The sequence below is a fragment of the Phocoena sinus genome, chromosome 9 (genome assembly GCF_008692025.1).
Source record: "Phocoena sinus isolate mPhoSin1 chromosome 9, mPhoSin1.pri, whole genome shotgun sequence".
Taxonomy (NCBI): Eukaryota; Metazoa; Chordata; class Mammalia; order Artiodactyla; family Phocoenidae; genus Phocoena; species Phocoena sinus.
In genome coordinates, this window is record NC_045771.1 from 74,523,112 (window position 1) to 74,542,247 (window position 19,136).

Consider the following 19,136-nt stretch of genomic DNA (forward strand, 5'->3'; position numbering starts at 1 on the left):
TTTTTTTTTTTAATGGAGACGCATATAGTTTATCATTTTTCTAGGCATATAAATGTACCATGTTTTAATTTTCCATATATTTTATTTTGGTTGTTTATAATGAATAAATGAGGGCCATGAACATTAGTTGAGTTATGGAAGCTCAGTTTAAGTAGGGCTTCTTAACCTCAGCACTACTGACATTTTAGACCAAATAATTCTTTGTTTTGAGGGCCTGTCCTGTACACTGTAAGATGTTTAAGAGCATCCCTGGCCTCTATCCACTAAATACCAGTAATACCTTCCAAGTTGTGAAAACCAAAAATGTCTCTAGATATTGCCAAATATCCCCTGGAAGACAAAAATACCTCCAGGTGAGAATCATTAGTTTAAAGAGACTTACAGCCAACAAGAGTAGAATTTTTAGTTAACTTTTTTTTTTTGAACAGCTTTATTGAGGTGTGATTCATATACCATATGATACAGCCATCTAAAGTTTACATTCAGTGGCTTTTAGTGTATTCACAGAATTGTGTATCCATCACCATGATACAATTTTAGGACATTTTCATAACCTCATAAAGAAACCCCAGGGACATTAGCAGTCACTTCCCATTTCTTCTTCCTACTCCCCCTGCCCCCCAGCCCTAGACATACCTGGTTATCTTTTTATGTTTAGGAATACACAGCCTTCTTGTCTGTTTTAAGTTAGATTATAAGGCAACCAAATCCTATTTCAGAGTATAGTTATTGAAAATTATTTGCATCAAAGTAAGGAGGCATATATTCTTTCCTTCAGAGGCCTTTGTATAGACAGACTCCCAGTTAAATCTGTAGAGGAAATAAATAAACCAAAATAGGCTGATTTAAGAATCATTTTAATGTTTTCACAAGAGTAAGAAGTCCCTCTAGCCCTCCACAGCAAGTTTTATATTATGGAAGTCAACGGTTTTTGTTTTTCCTGTTCAAATCTAGTAGATAACCTTATATCCTAGACTATGTAAAAAACACAATTATGAAACATGTACTTAAAATAGTATTTTGAACCTGTGCTTCACTATTATTAAATAGATCATTTTCAGTGAATTGGTAGTTGGGTTAATTTTTTTACCGATAGATAGTTGGGGTTTCTTTTATTTTTCAAATGTATAGGCCTGTTTTACATACACAGTAATGTTACCTGTCGTTCAAATCTTGTAAGTCATGTTTTTTTCCATAAGAATAAATAAGGACCAGTTGGATTATATTCTCTTATTTATAAAACAAAAATATTAACTGTCCTACTTCCCTCAAAGGGTTGGTGTGAAATGCTAAGAGGATCAAATCAGTCAAAGGAAATGGACAATAAGGTTGTATCTTCATCTTTTATTATTTCTACTTCTCCCCTTGTGTTCCCGTTGTATTTAAATGTTGTGAAGGCATCAGAGTTTTTTAAATGTCATTTATAGCTGACTTTGCAGGGCTTGACCAAGCCATATTTCCTTTGGTTTTAATATATGTGGTTAAAGCTTATACATCATAGAAAATATTTTAAACAAGACAAAGTGTCCTTAATAGAACTACACAAAAGAAAAGATCTAAGCCATAGTAGATGAATGGCAAAGGATTTGAACACACAATTCAGAAAAGGTATTCAGATGGCCAACACATATTTGAAGAACATGTTCAATTCTATTAGGAATCAGATAAATGCAGATAAAAGCAATAATGAAGTTCCATATTGGGTCTGTTAATTACCAGCAGGTTTTTTCCTTTTAAAATTAATCTTTAATATGCTAGTAATACATGGAAACATTTTCCTTGTTTAAAAAAAAGTGCAGGCTAACACTCCTGCTGACTACACTTCAATCTCAGACCCCCTTTTAGAAGTAAGCACTGTTAATCTGTTTGTTACATATCCTTTCAGACTTTTTTCAATTTATGTGTTAGGTGTGAAAATCATTGTAGGAAATATATAGTGTCTGTAGTATATATCATAACGTAAACATCAGTAACTTTGTTTCATTCAGCCATATATTTTAGAGGTTTATTTAGGTTAGTGCATAAAGATGTCTTTCATTCTTTTTATCTATTACAGAATATTCTTTTTTTTTTCCAATATACACTTTAAATTTATTTATTTATTTATTTTTGGCTGCTTTGGGTCTTCGTTGCTGCACGCGGTCTTTCTCTAGTTGCGGTGAGCGGGGTCTACTCTTTGTTATGGTGCATGGGCTTCTCATTGTGGTGGCTTCTCTTGTTGCGGAGCACAGGCTCTAGGCCCTTGGGCTTCAGTAGTTGCAGCATGTGGGCTCTAGAGCTCAGGCTCAGTAGTGGTGGCGCACGGGCTTAGTTGCTCCACAGCGTGTGGGATCTTCCTGGGCCAGGGCTCGAACCAGTGTCCCCTGCACTGGCAGGTGGATTCTTAACCACTGAGTCACCAGGGAAGCCCCAGGATATTCTTATTGTATAATAGTTCTGCAAATATGATTCTTCTGGAAACAATGTTAAGAATGAACTTACAGAGGACAGTGGTAGCGAGGAGACCAGTTAGGAGGCTATTGTTGTAATCAAGCAAGAGAAAATGGTAGGTCGGTAGGAGTACCGTTTTTGTGGGATAACCTGTCTGATTCTTAGACAGATTCCCTGTGAAAAATCTGTGTGGAAATGTTCCCTGGCAGATGACAAGAAGAGTCTGACACTCATGAGAGGTGTTTGAGCATAAGGTACAGATTTGGGAGATACAGCTTACACATAGTAGTAAAAGTTATGAAAGTGTGTGAATAAACCAAGGAGCAAGTTAGAATGAGAAGTTGGAACTATGTGGGGGTGGCTAGAGAAGTGGGAGGAACAGCAGTGGTGAGTAGTACCAGAGAAGCCCAAGAAGGAGAGCATTTCAAGAAGAGGGTGGGATTAGCAGCTCCAGGTGCTCCAGAGGTGAAATAAGATCAAAGGGAAGAGTATGTTTGGGTTTACCATCAGAGAAATCGTTCGTTCTGTCATCATTTTAGCAGAATGATGGGTTGGACACCTAGTTTCAGTAGTTTAAAGAGAGAATGGGAAGGACTTCCCTGGTGGCGCAGTGGTTAAGAATCCACTTGCCAATGCAGGGGACACGGGTTTGATCCCTGATATGGGAAGGATCTCACATGCTGCGGAGCAGCTAAGCCCGTGCGCCACAACTACTGAGCCTGCGCTCTGAGAAGGCTGAGCACCGCAACGAAGAGTAGCTCCTGCTCTCCACAGCTAGAGAAAGCTCATGTGCAGCACGAAGACCCAACGCAGCCGATAGATAGACAGATAGATAGAAAGAAAGAAAGAATGGGAAATGAGGAGTAAAGGCAACCAGTGTAGGTAAATCTTTTAAGAATGTGACGTCAATTTAGGTTTAAATGCTGATAGGGAAAGCTAACAGAGAGGAAGAGTTTCTGAGATTGTAGGGAGTTAGCTCCAACAGTCAAGTTTTAAGGACAGAGTAGTCAATGGTGTCACATGGAGCAGTGCAGTGCAGTCTTATTTATGTGCATTGAGAAAATGCACATTGGATTTGGCCTTTAGGAGGAAATCTGTGAGCCAGGAGCTGAGTCCCTGTGGTGGAAGTCCTTTGAATGCCAGACTTTGGTCAATGGGGAATGAATGAAAGTTATTGAGCACAGAAGTGATATGATCAAAACAGTATTAAAATGTGTTTTTCTTTTAAATTTTCCTTTATTAAGCTTATGTTATTGAGTGGCTCTGTTGTTTGGGCTCTGTTCCACATCTGGAGATACAGCAGTGAACATAACAGGCAGGATCTCTGTTACCATGGCACTGAACATTCAGAAGTGAGGCGAAGACAGAAAAAAATAAAAGGACAAGATAATTTAAGGCAAGTAAGACAAAACTTGGTGATGATACAGAAATGGACTAAGGGGAACTATGATGATGTGATCAGGAATGGCATTTCTAAAGAGGAGGATTTGAACTGAGATCAGACTGTTACTAACGAGTCAGCTGTGCAGAGATCTGGGTGCAAAGGCATCCTCGCCCGGACTAGAGAGTGTGTGCAAAGGCCCTAAGCAGGGAATGAGCCTGATTTGTTTGAGGACCAGAGGAAAAGGCAAGTGTGTTAGGAGTAGAGCGAGCAAGGGAGAGACTAATAAAAGATGAGGTCTGAGAGGTGGGTGGAGTTAAACTTGAGCAGGGCCTTAGAGGCCTTAGTAAGGAGTTTGGTGGCTTGTTCTTGATTGGTCACAGAAATGAAAGAAAAGTAGTATTGAGCTGTTGTTGAACTGTCTGGGACATCTAGGTTAAGAAGTCAAGAGAGTTGTCAGGCTTAAATATTTAAATTCAAATATGGTTTGCTTAGTATTATTCCTTGAAATAACTCCTCAAGTTGTTTAGGCATTCAACAAATAAACGTTTGTAGGGAGGCTTGAGAGTCTGTTGAAATGGTATGATCAGCCAGTGATCATGGATCTCTAGCAGTTCTTTGACATAATGAAGGGCATCTTAAATAAATATCATTGCAACCTGAAAGGAATGACCAACTGTTGTATAAACAGTAGCTGGAAAAATTACGGCCAGAAATATCTCATGACTTCAGGGGACATAAAGAATACTTGCCAACCTGAAATACCTGCATCTCCATAGGGACCAAGCTATAAAGACTTTGTATAGTGTTTAGTGCTGGCTTGGATAGAACTCCCATTTCCAAAAATGCTTTTTTCTCCCCAGTAAATAGGGAGTATGTGTATCACTGTGCTTCTAGATGCATAAGTAGTTTGCATAGTTTGCTTAGCCAAGGTCATCCTTAAGGAATCTGGTTTTACTGAGTATGTAGAACTTATGTGTGCCCGAAAGCTGCATTGAGGCATAATAATTATACTTTACATATTGCTTTACAGTTTACAAAGCCTTTACCCATTAGAAAATCAATTTGATCTTCATAAACAACTCTTTAAAGTACGTGAGGGACAGGAATTTTAGGGAGGTCAGTATTATTAGAGGTGAGGAAAGTGAGGATCTCCAAGTGTACAGTCACTGAATGGGACGTGAACTCACAACTTCTCACTTTACTTTTCATTTCTTTACCTATCACACCTTGTTAATGCAAAGGTGAATGAAAATTTAAACTTTACTAGAAGAACTAAATTATGTGTCTCTACTAAAGCAGTGACAGAACACATTTTTTTTATTATTAATTTTTGGCTGTGTTGGGTCTTCGTTGCTGCGCGCAGGCTCTTCTCTAGTTGCGGCGAGCGTGGGCCACTCTACCTTGCTGTGCGCGGGCTTCTCATTGTGGTGGCTTCTCTTGTTGTGGAACACAGGCTCCAGGCACACAGCCTCAGTCTTTGTGGTTCGTGGGCTCTAGAGCGCAGACTCAGTAGTTGTGGCGCACGGGCTTAGTTGCTCTGCGGCATGTGGGATCTTCCCGGACTAGGGCTCGAACCCATGTCCCCTGCGTTGGCAGGCGGATCCTTAACCACTGCGCCACCAGGGAAGCTCCACATATATTTTATTTGTAGTAAAGTTATTGGTACTACCAAAGGTTTCAGATTGCTGTGACTACACAGAGGAGGGTGAGATTGCCTTTGGCTGGCAGAGTCAAAGGTTTAATTTGTTTTGAAAATGTGTGCTATTTTCTCACTTGCTAATTTTTACTGTCTTTTCTTGGTTGCTTCTCATGTTTAAAGTACTACATATGCAGCTTTAAAATAAACCCTTTTATTTTATATGCAGTACTCACATGTTTGTTCTGCAACCGTATTTTATTCTTGTATTGCCATTCAACTCAGTGGAGACTAGTAATAATGATAGCTAACATGTAATGAACAATTCTTTGCTAGGCGCTGGTGGTGGTAAGGCGTTTGTAAAAATTAACGTATTTAATTCTTACATCAACTCTGAGGTGGGAGCATTCCTTCATAAATGGGTGTTTTCTGCCCCTTCACATACTTGCTATTCCCACACCTGAGAAAGTAGAACTATGTTGAGAGAAAGTATAATTATAAGGCATACTCATATGCACTCAGGATCAACTTAAGCCATGTAAATTTTGTCATATTATATATTGCTTATCATATTTTTCCCTAAGCCAACATAGCCAAGTTGGTATGTGTACTGACCTGAGAGGTGAAAACTAAGCTATATAACATGAGTGAATGAAGTAATAGTATCCTAAATGTGTGTTCTGTGATTTTAGTGACAGTATGTAATAATCATGCATGGTTTTGCATTTTAAAAAAACTGCTTAACTCAATGTGTAAAATAAAAGAAAAAGACTCATCAGTAAAGAGATGTTTGCTTAACTTAAAGTGTTTAGGAATGAGAAATGTCCATTATACTTAATCCTTTGTTTAGTTACTTTTTATTCCTGTATTTTCATGGAGTGAATGAGATGTTGCTTACTGTGGAAATGGTCATAATAATGCTTTTTATTTATATAACATCTTTCATCTGAGGATCTCAAAGAATGTCTCATGAATCGTCACAGCACTTCAGTGAGGTAGTAAGGTAGCAAGGATTATTAATCTTCATTTTATGGATGGAGAAATTAAGCCACAAGGGGGTTAAAATTTATGTATAGTCCCACCAACCAGATATAGAGGAAGCCTGAGCTGCTAAGGTTAGAATATTATATTTTAGGAGGATTGGCATAGTATAAAACTTAAATTAACCCCTTTGCTTTTGTACTTTACACAGATAATCTGTTAGAACAAATATGGTAGCTTTAAAGTGTCCATATGGAAATTTTCTAAATCCTTTTTTTAGGAAGAGAAAACATTGTAATACTCTTTTCCCCTCTCATTTTTAGGTCAGCAGCAAGGACAAGATGGAGTGAAAGTCCAACAAGCTACAATAGCTCCTGTAACCGTAGCAGTTGGAGGAATTGCTAATGCAACTATAGGTGCTGTTAGTCCTGACCAACTCACACAAGTGCATTTGCAGCAAGGCCAGCAGGCTTCTGATCAAGAGGTGCAGCCTGGCAAGAGGCTTCGAAGAGTTGCCTGTTCCTGTCCTAATTGTAGGGAAGGAGAAGGAAGGTAAATGCTGTATTGCCACCCAACTCAGTGGAGACTAGTATAATAGCTAACATGTAATGAACAATTACATGTAATCAAGGCACGTAGGGTATTAGTTAAAATCAAGCCATTGGCTGAGTACTTCGATCATTAGAACATCACTAGCTTTATAGCCCAAGAGTTGAGATACAGTATTGTTATGAAGGGGATTAGATTGAGCTATTCTGGGAATGGGATTTCAGTGGTCCTCTACCATGTACCTTATACTTTCTTTTGTGGTTTTCTTTCTTCATTTATTTATGTAAAATTTTAAAACAACTCTATCGATGTAAAACTTACATACCATGTAATTCACTCATTTAAACTGTACATTTCAGTGGTTTTTAATATATTCACAGAGTTGTACATCCATCACCACAGTCAATTTTAGAACTTTTTTGTTCCCCTGAAAACAAATCCTGTATTATTTAGTTATCACTCCCTCTTCCCTCCCAGCTCTAGGCAACCACTAAACTAACTTCTGTGTATAGATTTGCCTATTCTAGACATTCATATAAATGGAATCACAAAATATGTGGGTTTTGTGACTGGTTTCATTCACTTAGCATGTTTTCAAAGTTGATCCATATTATAGCATGTGTCAGTTCTTCATTCTTTTTAATGAACAAAATATTCCATTGTATGGATATACAATATTTTACTTATCCATTCATCAGTTGTTGGACATTTGGAACTTTTTCCACCTGTTGGCTATTATGCTGCTACAAATATTCTTATACAAGTTTTTGGTTTTGATTTGCATTTCCCTGATGACTAATGATATAAAGTATGTTTTCATGTGCTTACTGTTGGCCATTTGTGTATCTCTTTTTTTTTAAATTAATTAATTTATTTTTGGCTGCGTTGGGTCTTTGTTGCTGTGCATGGGCTTTCTCTAGTTGTGACAAGTGGGGGCTACTCTTCATTGTGGTGCACGGGCTTCTCATTGCGGTGGCTTCTCTTGTTGTGGAAGCACAGGGTCTAGGCACGTGGGCTTCAGTAGTTGTGGCATGTGGGCTCAGTAGTTGTAGCTCACGGGCTTAGTTGCTCTGCAGCATGTGGATCTTCCCAGACCAGCGATCGAATCCATGTCCCCTGCATTGGCAGGTAGATTCTTAACCACTGTGCCACCAGGGAAGTCCCTGTGTGTCTTCTTTAGACAATTGTCTATTAAGATCTTATGCCTATTTTAATTAGATTATTTGTCTTTTTATTATTGAATTATAATAGTTCTTCATATATTCTAGATACAGGTCTCTTACCAGATTTATGATTTGAAATATTTCTTCCCGGTCTCTGAGTTGTCTTTTCACTTTCTTGATAGTGTCCTTTGAAGCACAAACGTTTTTAATTGTGAAGTCCAGTCTTGTCTTTGGGTGCTTCTGCTTTTGGTGTCATACCTAAGAATCCATTGCGCAATCTGAGGTCACAAAGATTCCCACTTTTCTTATAAGAGGTTTATAGTTTTTGTTCTTACATTTAGGTCTTTGATCAATTTGGGGGTTAATTTTTGTGAGGTAAGGATTCATCCAATACCATTTGTTGAAAGACTGTCCCTTCCCCATTCTTTGGATGGTTTTGGCACCCTTGTCAAAAATCAGTTGATCATAGACAGATAGGTTTATGTCTAGACTCTTCAATTCTGTTTCATTGATCTGTATGTCTGTTTCTATGCCAATACCACACTGTCCTGATGACTTTGGCTTTGTGGTAACTTCTGACATTGGGGAGTATGAGTCTTCCAACTCACCCAACATGAAAGGGTTTTTGATTGTGTCAGGTGCTTTTCTTCATCTGTTGAGATGGTCATGTAGTTTTGTTTTTTATTCTGTCAATATAGTATATTACATTAATTGATTGTTAAATGTTAAAGTACTTTTACATTCATGGGATAAATACAACTTGGTCATGCTATGTAATTTTTTTTATATGTTGATGGATTTGGATTTTTACTATTGTGTTGAGGATTTTTGTATCCATGTTCATGAGAGATATTGGTCTCTAGTTTTCTTATAATGCCTTTAGTTTGGGCAAAGGTATTACTGGCCTTGTAGGATGAATTAGGAAGTCTTCTCTCCAGTTTCATTTTTTGAAAGTTTGTGAAGAACTGGTATTAATTTTTAAAATGTTTTGTGAACCTGTGAAGGTCACTGGGCTTTTCCTGTGTGTATTTTTTTGACTATTAATTCAACCCCATTACTTGTTCTGAGTTCTGTCTTGTTTTTGAGTCAGCTTTGGTACTTTGTATCTTTCTAAGAATTTGTTCATCTTATAGTTTTTAAGTAATTGGTATACAATTGTTCTTGGTATTCCTTTATAATCCTTTTTATTTCTGTAAGGTTGGTAGTGATATCCCCTTTTTCATTTCTGATTCTAGTAATTTGAGTCTTCTTTTTTTTTTGTTAGTCTCCCTAATGGCTTGTTGGTTTTGTTGACCTTTAATCAGCCTTTGGTTCCATTGATTTTTCTCTATTGTTTTTGTATTCTCTAATTCATTAGTTCCTGCTCTATTCTTTATTATTGTCTTTCTTCTGCTTGCTTTATTTTAGATTTAATTTGCTCTGTTTTACTGTCTTAAGATGGAAGTTTACATTATTTAAGATCTTTATTTCCTTCCAGTTATATTGAGATATAATTGATGTACAGCACTGTATAAGTTTAAAGTGTACAGCATAATAATATGACTTAATACATCATGAAATGATTATCATAATAAGTTTAGTGAACATCTATCATCTTGTGTAGCTACAAAATTAGAGAAATAGAAAAAATATTTTTCCTTGTGATGAGGACTCTTAGGATTTAGCTCTCAACAATTTTCATATATAACATACAGCAGTGTTACTTATATTTATCATGTTGTAGATTACATTCCTAGTACTAACCTTAGAACTGGAAGTTTGTTATCTTCTGACTGCCTTCATCCATTTCCCCTCCTCTGGTAACCACAAATCTGATCTCTTTTTCTGTGAGTTGTTTGTTTTTGAGGTGTAACTGACCTATAACACTGTTAGTTCCTGTTACACAATATAGTGAATCACTATTTCTATACATTTCACAATGATCACAGTAAGTCTAGTTAGGATATTACCACTGTACAGAATTATTACATAGTTATTAACCCTATTCCCCACGCTGTACATTTCATCCCCTTGACTCATTTATTTATTTTTTTTTATTTTATTTTTTTTTTTTGCGGTACGCGGGCTTCTCACTATTGTGGCTGCTCCCTTTGCGGAGCACAGGCTCCGGACGCGCAGGCCCAGCGGCCATGGCTCACGGGCCCAGCCGCTCCGCGGCACGTGGGATCCTCCCAGACCGGGGCACGAACCCGTGTCCCCTGCATCGGCAGGCGGACTCTCAACCACTGCGCCACCAGGGAAGCCCGACTCATTTATTTTTTAACTGACAGTTTGTACCTCTCAATCTCCCTCACCTATTTTTTTTTTCCTCCCTCCACGCCCCTCTTCTCTGACAACCACCTGTTTGTTCTCTGTATCTATAACTCTATTTCTGTTTTGTTATGTTTGTTCATTTATTTTGTTGTTTAGATTCCACATATAAGTAAAATCATTCAGTATTTGTCTTTCTCTGTCTGACTTGTTTCACTTAGCATAATATCCTCTAGGTCCATCTGCGTTGTCAAAAATGGCAAGATTTCATTCTTTTTTTGTGGCTGAGTAATTTTCTATTATGTGTGTGTGTGTGTGTGTATATATATATATACACACACACACACACATACCACATCTTCTTTATCCATTCATGTATTGATGGGCATTTAGGTGGCTTCCATATCTTGACTATTGTGAATAACGATGAAGTGAACATAAGGGTGCATGTATCTTTTCTAATTAGTGTTTTCACTTTCTTTGGATAAATACCCAGGAGTGGAATTCCTGGGTCTTATATTAGTTCTATTTTTAATTTTTTGAGGAGTATCCATACTGTTTGGTGTAGTGGTTGTACCAATTTACATTCCCAGCAACAGTGCATGAGGGCTTCCTTTTCTCCATATCCTTGCCAACGTTTGTTACTTGTTCTTTTTTGGATACTAGCCATTCTGACAGGTTTGAGGTAGGATCTTCTTAAATATAGATATTTACAGCTGTAAGTTTCCCTCTAAGCGTTACTTTATATGTATCCCCTAAGTTTTGGTATGTTGTGTTTTCATTTTCCTTCATCTCAAAGTCTTTTACGATTTCCCTTCTGATTTCTTCTTTGACCCATTGGTTATTTAGGAGTATATTGTTTAATTGCTAGGTATTTGTGAATTTCCCAGTTTCCTCCTATAAATGATTTCTAGTTTTCTTCCACTGTGGTCAGAAAACTTTGTTATTTCTGTCCTTTTAAATTTACTGAGATTTGTTTCACAGCCTAGTATATGATCTGTCCTGGAGAACATTCCATGCGCTCTTGAGAAGAATGCTGTTGTTGCTGGAGTGTTCTGTGTATGTCTGTTAGATCTTGTTTATTTACAGTGTTACTCAAGTCTTCTGCTTCCTTGTTGATCTTCTACCTAGTTGTTTTGTGGAAAATCACTGAAGATAGTGTATTGAAATCTCCAACTATTATCATTGAATTGTCTATTTCTCCCTTCATTTCTGTCAGCTTTTACTTCTGTTTTGGCACTCTCTTTTTACTCTTGTTTAAATGCATGTATGTTTCCTGATGGATTGACCCATTTATCCTTATCAAATTTCTCTCTTTATTTCCAATAACATCTTTTGTTTTAATGTTTATTTTGCCTGGTATTAGTATAGCCACTCCAGCTTTCTTGTGGTTGTTTGCATGATACCATTTTCCATCTTTTTAATTTTCAATATCTTTGTATTTTTGTGTCTTTAAATGTAAAGTGTGTCAGCTATAGATGGTACATAGTTGGATCTCATTTTGAATCTAATCTGACAAAACCTACCTTTTTATTAGTTTATATAATCCATTTACATTTGATGTTATTATCAGTATAATGAATTTATGTCTGCCATTTTTACCTTTTGTTTTCTATGTCTCATGTCTTTTTTTGCTCCCTTATCCCTCCCTTACTGCTTTCTTTTGAATTAAATTAATATTTTAATTTGTAATATAGCATTATAATTTCATTAATGATGTTTTCACTGTGATTATTTCTCTAGTGCTTGCTCTAGGCCTTACAATATATTAATTTATCATAATCAGTTTAAGATTTATGGTAACTTAGTTCCAGTGAGTTATAGAAATGTTACTCCTATATAGGTCTATTCCCTTGTGCTTCTTTTTATGGTATTACTGTTAAATACATAAGTGTTACAAACCCCACAATACGTTGTTTTAATTATTATTTTTATAAATTTATGTCTTTTAAATTTGTTCTGTTAACTTTATCATTTCTGGTTCTCTTTATTTATTCCCATGAATTTGAGTTACTATTTGGGGTCATTTCCTTATGGCTTTGCTCCCAGCCACCTCCTTTGTGGTGTTATTGGCAGATATGTTACATATGTTGCATTTCTCTAATGTTACAGTCTTGACAATGCATTTTATACATATTGTTTTATAAAATTGCTTTTTATTTTTTTATTAAACCACATCTTTGGCTGCTTTGGGTCTTTGTTGCTGCACACGGGCTTTTCCTAGTTGCGGCAAGTGGGGGCTACTCTTTGTGGTGGTGCACGGGCTTCTCATTGCAGTGGCTTCTCTTGTTGCAGAGCACGGGCTCTAGGCATGTGGGCTTCAGTAGTTGTGGCACGCAGACTCAGTAGTTGTGGCTCGTGGGCCCTAGAGCGCAAACTCAGTAGTTGTGGCACATGGGCTTAGTTGTTCTGTGGCATGTGGGGTCTTCCCAGACCAGGGATCGAACCCATGTCCCCTGCATTGGCAGGTGGATTCTTAACCACTGTGCCACCAGGGAAGCCCAAAATTGCTTTTTAAATCAGGTGAGAAGAAATATGCACTTACACTGTTCTTTATAATTACGTAATTACCTTTGCTAGTGTGCTTTTGTGTCTTTATATATATTTGAATTACTTGCTGGTTTCACTTGCTTTCAGCTTAAAGAACTTCCTTTAGTATTTCTTGCAAAGCAAGTCTACTAGCAACACATTCTCTTAGTTTTTGTTTATCTGGGAATATCTTTATTTCACCTTCATTTTTGAAAGATAGCTCTGCTGGATATAGGATTCTTGTTTGAGGTTTTTTTGTGAGCGTTTTTTGTTTTTTTTTGTTGGTTTTTGTTTTGTTTTTGAGTACTTGAGTATATTTCTACTGAGAAGTCAGCCTTTAATCCTACTGGGCTTTCCCTGTAAGTGATGAGTCATGTTTCTTGCTGTTTTCAAGATTTTGTCCTTGTCTTTGGGTTTCAGGATTTTTAGTGTAAAGTGTCTATTTGTAGATCTCTACATTTATCGTATTTGGAGTTTGTTGAGCTTCCTGAAAGTGTAGGTTAATGTTTTTCATAAGTTTTCAGCTGTTATTTCTTTGAATATTTTTTCTGCTTCATCCCCCACTCCCCTTTTCCCTCTCGTCTCCTCTCTTCCTGGTATTCTCATTCATATGTTGGTGTTCCACATTTCTCTGACATTCTGTTTATTCTTCTTCTGTTTCTTTTTGGGTCGCATAATCTCTATTGAACTGTCTTCAGTTTCACTGTTTCTTCCTTCTCTTGAGTCCCTCTTGTGAATTTTTCATTTCAGTTGTACCTTTTATCTCAAGAGTTTCCAATTCTTTAAAAAATCATTTCTAGCTCTTTATTGATATTCTCTGTTTGATGTGATGTCATTATACCTTGCTTTACTTCTTTAATCATGACATCCTTTAGTTCTTTGAACGTATTCATAATGGCTGCTTTGAAGTCTTGTTAAATTTGTTTGCTCTCACAGGCAGTTTCTCTTGCCTGCTTTTTCTCTAGTGTATAGATCGTTTTTTCCTTCTTTGTTTCTGGTTTTTGCACGTCTCATAATTTTTTGTTGGAAACTAGAGAAATAATATATTGTAGCAACTCCTAGTACTGCCTTCTGTCCTTCTCCCATCTCTGGCTTGTTACTGTTGTTTGCTTGTTTGTTTAGTGAGGAGCTGGATTATTTTAATGAAAATCCCTGCCCCCACTCCCCTGCCCCTCCCCAGTATGAAGTGTGTTGTTCCTTAGTGACCCTGGGATGACAGTGGTTTTGGTAGGGATTTTTTTGGCTCTTTCCCTGACCACACCCAGCTGTTAAGCTCCACTAATTGCCAGCTGATTGCTCTGTTGTTTTCAGTAATACCCTGAAGCATATATTGCTCCACAGACCGATCCAATCAGAGTTTTAAAAGGCAGAACTTAAGTCTGTGCTTGAGATTTATTCTGATCCTGTAGGACTCCTACCGGCTACCTCTTTCCTCAGTTCTTTCTGGCAACCTATCAGTCTATAGTTTAGCTTATGTCTCCAGTGAATCTATTAGTCTTCTCCCAGTTGCCTTTTGCAACAATCTCCACTGTCTTTAAGATCATCCTTAGGCTCAAACCTCTCCACACTTTGTTGCAAATGAAGTCAATTTCTTGGGAAGAGATTTGGAGCCTTCTGTTTTATGGTATACTCTCCCTCTGGCCAAAATCTCTGTGTCACGGCTCTTGAACTGGGGGTTGGGACAGTGACACATTTCTCCCTATGCATTCTGTGCTCTAGGAGCTGAGTACGTGGGGGCAGGAGGTCAGCAGTAGCCTCAAGTTTTATTGGCTGGTCACTCCAGGCTTGGAACCTCTGATTTATGAACTACAAATGAGCTGGGTCAAGGGTCATCTGGACCCCAGTGTTTTCATCATGCCTTATCCAAGGTCGAGCCTGTGTCTCAGGGGTTGGGATTGGGTGGAAGAAGGTTGTTCCCCATCTGTCAGCCACACTCACCTGAAACTTAGCCTCAGTAACAAGTAACTGCGGGTAGATTGAGAAATGCTGATGTCCTGCCTCTCTTGGGGAGATAACCCAGCAACTAGAAGGGTGGGAGAAGAGAGAACCCTGTTGTTGATTTCACAAGTCTGTAGTGTTTCTGTGTCAGGGGAGGTGGAAGGAGGAGGGAGACACAGAGTGAGTATTGGTTCAAATACAGCAGACTCTCATTCTTCTTACCAAGTTCTATTTGATTTTCATGAATAAATGCTTCTTTATTTGCTGTATACTCATAAGGCCATTTCCAGAGATTGTAAATGTTATTTGCTTTTTTTGTTATCATTTGCACTGGTTTCGCTGGGGAGTAGGTCCAGGGAGCTCTTCGTGCTGCTTTTGCTGGAAGTGAAACTCTGAACCTTACACTGTTAAATGAGGATTACCATTCTTTGGCATTTTAGAGGAGAGTTTTCAAGTGTCTTGAAACGTTTAAAGAGATTTTTTTCCCAGGGGAGGAACGTACTAGGAAATGAACATGTGAATTCCATGGCAGAACATACATTCTCTAAAATTAGTGTGTTTTCATACCACTTTTGAGTTTTACTACACAGTGCTGTTTTTTTCTGATTTTTAACTACAGTTGTGGCATCATGATTTAAAAAACTCATTTAGAAAAGCACCATTTAATTACCTTGATTCCCTTTTACTTTTCCTGAATTATAAGCTTGGTGTTTGGGAGTGTAATTAATATTTGGTTTTTGTTTTTGTTTTTGTAGAGGCAGTAATGAACCAGGAAAAAAGAAACAACATATCTGTCATATTGAAGGATGCGGAAAAGTTTATGGCAAAACATCTCACCTACGAGCACATCTTCGCTGGCATACTGGAGAAAGACCTTTTATATGCAACTGGATGTTTTGTGGCAAAAGATTTACAAGGAGTGATGAGCTTCAGAGACATAGAAGAACCCATACAGGTTAGTTGATTTACTTTAGGACTTGTACTTATTACTTCTTTTCTCAGTGCTTAGATGAAAATTATAGTGATAGTTAGCTATCAAATTGGGAAATATGGAAATTAAAGAGAGAAAATTCATTTTAGTGATTATATGAAAGATGTTTAAGATCAAAATTCTTTACCTCATTTCTGAGATATATTTTATTCTACTTTTCGTAAGCTTTATCAGCATAATTACATGACTTGGAATTTATTCCATTTGCTTATCTTGCATTCTTAGCATGTTGAACTCACATATTACTTTTTGTCAGTATTTAAGTTGATGAGAAGAGAGTTGAATTATCATCTTATTGGTGACCTTGATTAGTTTTTGTTTTTTTACAATCCAGAAAATTGACTGAAGTATCAAGAAAAGTATAACAAACACCTACCTTAACTCTCACTCAGAACTGGTAGCTGTTAACATGCTGTATTATCTGTTATTTTTTAACAAAACAAATCATTATAAAGTTAACATCATCTTTGTCCTCCTACCTCTCAAAGACAACAGCTACCATGAATTTCAAGTGTAAATTTTTAGTGTAGCTTTAATACTCTTACATATTTTCTTCATGGATATATATGTGAATATTGTTTTGTGTTTTCTATGAAATTTTATGTAACTGATATATTACAGTATCATAATTTTACTTACTATGTTTTGACATCTATCCAAGTTCATATATGTGTATGAATACATGTCTATTTCTCTTAACTGCTATGTAATGTTCTATCACATGACTCTACTACCCTGTATTGATCCATTTCCCACACTATTTAGATGAGTTCAAGATTTTTGCTGTCACAAACTTTACTACTTTGAACATACAGTGAACATGTACAAGAAGTAGAATTATTGGATCTTAGAGAATGTGTATGTTTGATTTGCTAGATAACCACTAGAGTCTCTAAAGTGCCTGTTACCATCTCTACTTCACTAGTGTTGATTGAGAGTTTCCACTTGGCTGTATGTTCACTCAGTAGCATCAGGCTTTGAAAGTTCTTGTCAGTCTAAAATGGTTTCTATTTAATTTTTTAAATTAACATTTTTCCTGATTATAGTGAGATAAGCATCTTTTCCTATGTTTATTGGTCATTTATATTTTGTTTTCTGTTGATTCTTTTGATCTTTTTTGTTGTTGTTGTTTTTCTTTTTCTTACTGATTATATATTACAATTTTCCCCAGTATGGCTATCTTTTTATCTTAGTGCTATCTTTTTTCATATGGAAGTTTTATATTTTTATTTAGTAAAATATAAGGATATATAAATATATTCCTTTGCATTTTGCTTTTTTTTAAAATGAAATTTTCTCCTATCTCAAGGTCATAACGTTTTTAAAAACATTTTCTTCTAATTGGCTTTAAGGTTTTCTTTGTGTAAGTTTATTAGTCTAGAAAAAAATTTTTTTTGATGATGGACTAAAAAGGGGATAAAATTTTGTTTTTCTTTCATGTGGAAAGCCATTTCTTGAATAGTCCAATTCTTTCTTCATTGATATGTAATGGAACTTCTCTCATATGTTGATGTCCCCTTTAAGAATGGCTCAATTTCTGAGTCCTTTGTTTTGTCTGTTTGTCACTTCCTACAGTAATACTATACTGTTTTAATTACCAGAAGCTTATATTAAGTCTTCTCATATCTGGTAGGGCAGTTTTCCTTGTTTTGGTATATAACACTGACCTTCTCTATTTAGAACATGTCTGGTATATATATTTGGGACTCAATGTTTAATTATTGAATAAAGTAATAATTTGGGTAGATGTTTTTGAATTAGACATTAAACTTTAACTTGTATCAAGGTACATGTAGGACAAAAGGGGAACTAGAACTGACTTTTATTGATCAACTACTGAATATCAGATGTTTCAAATATATCAGCTCATTTAATTCTAACAGAAGCACTGTAAGCTAGAAATTGGCTCCATTTTACAGATTAGAAAATAGTCTCAGAGAAGAAATAATGGTTGCTAAATCTATTTAAAGTGATAAATAAAAATTACTTAGTTTGATATGCACACAACTTAGTAACACAGAAGAGTCTTAGTGTAATGGCTCAATCACTGAGTTAACATTATATTAAAATAAGAATTTTAATTAAAAAAAAGTTTTAAAAACTCTGTATGGTATTACATTTGGGTTTCTAATGCCACCTCACCTTTCATATTGGCAAATATGTTGTGATTAAAAATTAAGCCCACTGTGAGCCATGGCCACTGAGCCTGCGCGTCTGGAGCCTGTGCTCCGCAACGGGAGGGGCCACAACAGTGAGAGGCCCGTGTACCGCAAAAAAAAAAAAAAGCTGCAGCCTCTCTATCACTGGGGCTGCCACCCTGTGGCCATCTCAGTGCCTCAGTCCTCCCTCCTGTGCCTCATCGTCCAAGGCCATCCTTCTTCAGGCAACTTTCCTGCCCACACGCTCTGCTCAGGACCTTTCCTGGGGACAGCTTACCGGAATGGGACAGGAAGACAGTATAGTAAACTGTCCAGAGGTAAGCCCTAGAGTAACCACTAAGAAAATAGAAAAAAAATATACAGTTAAAAAAAAAAAATTAAGCCCATAACAATATTGATGTCTGTTTTAGAAAAATACTGTGCTGTTTATGTCAGTATGAGTGGATGCAGTATTTCTGCCCTGGTTTAACAGTGGGGCAGATTAGTGAAGCCAAGAAAATTTGGAACCTCTCACATTGTGATTTCATCATTTTGTTTGAGAAGCGATGAGTTTCTAAAGTTCCTTTCTGTTGCACATTCATATTCATACAGATAACACAAGGCAGATTTACTGAAGGATTTATATAAACTACTTCAAAAGATTAATGACTTGGAAGCATAATTTCTTTCTTCTTTTTTTTTTTTTTTTTTTTTTTTTTTTTTTTTTTTGCGGTATGCGAGCCTCTCACTGCTGTGGCCTCTCCCGTTGCGGAGCACAGGCTCCGGACGTGCAGGCTCAGCGGCCATGGCTCACGGGCCCAGCCGCTCCGTGGCACGTGGGATCCTCCCGGACCTGGGCACGAACCCACGTCCCCTGCATCCGCAGGCGGAATCTCAACCACTGTGCCACCAGGGAAGCCCTCTTTCTTCTTTTTAAATGGTCCACACCATTATTGTCTTCTAATAACCTGAATAATTCAGAATTTAATATACTTGCAGCTTACTTTCAGTGTTTCAAACATCTTGAATACATCATACACGAAATTGTTTATTTAAACATGTTATTTTAAAGTGTTTGGCTTAACATCAGATACCTTTTACTTTTAAAGAAGTAGTACAAGTAACTTTCATTCTAAGTGTTTATTAA

The 19,136-nt window shown here is 36.9% G+C and overlaps 1 protein-coding gene across 2 annotated transcripts in view; it reads left to right on the forward strand.

Annotated features, from left to right (window-relative positions):
- Positions 1-19,136, forward strand: part of SP4 (Sp4 transcription factor) — a 72,657-nt gene that overhangs the window by 32,736 nt on the left and 20,785 nt on the right. For both annotated transcript variants that reach the window (XM_032643670.1, XM_032643671.1), the window contains exons 4-5: positions 6,755-6,983; positions 15,616-15,815. In XM_032643670.1, coding sequence (XP_032499561.1) covers positions 6,755-6,983; positions 15,616-15,815 — 429 coding nt within the window. The remainder of the gene's footprint in view (positions 1-6,754; positions 6,984-15,615; positions 15,816-19,136) is intronic.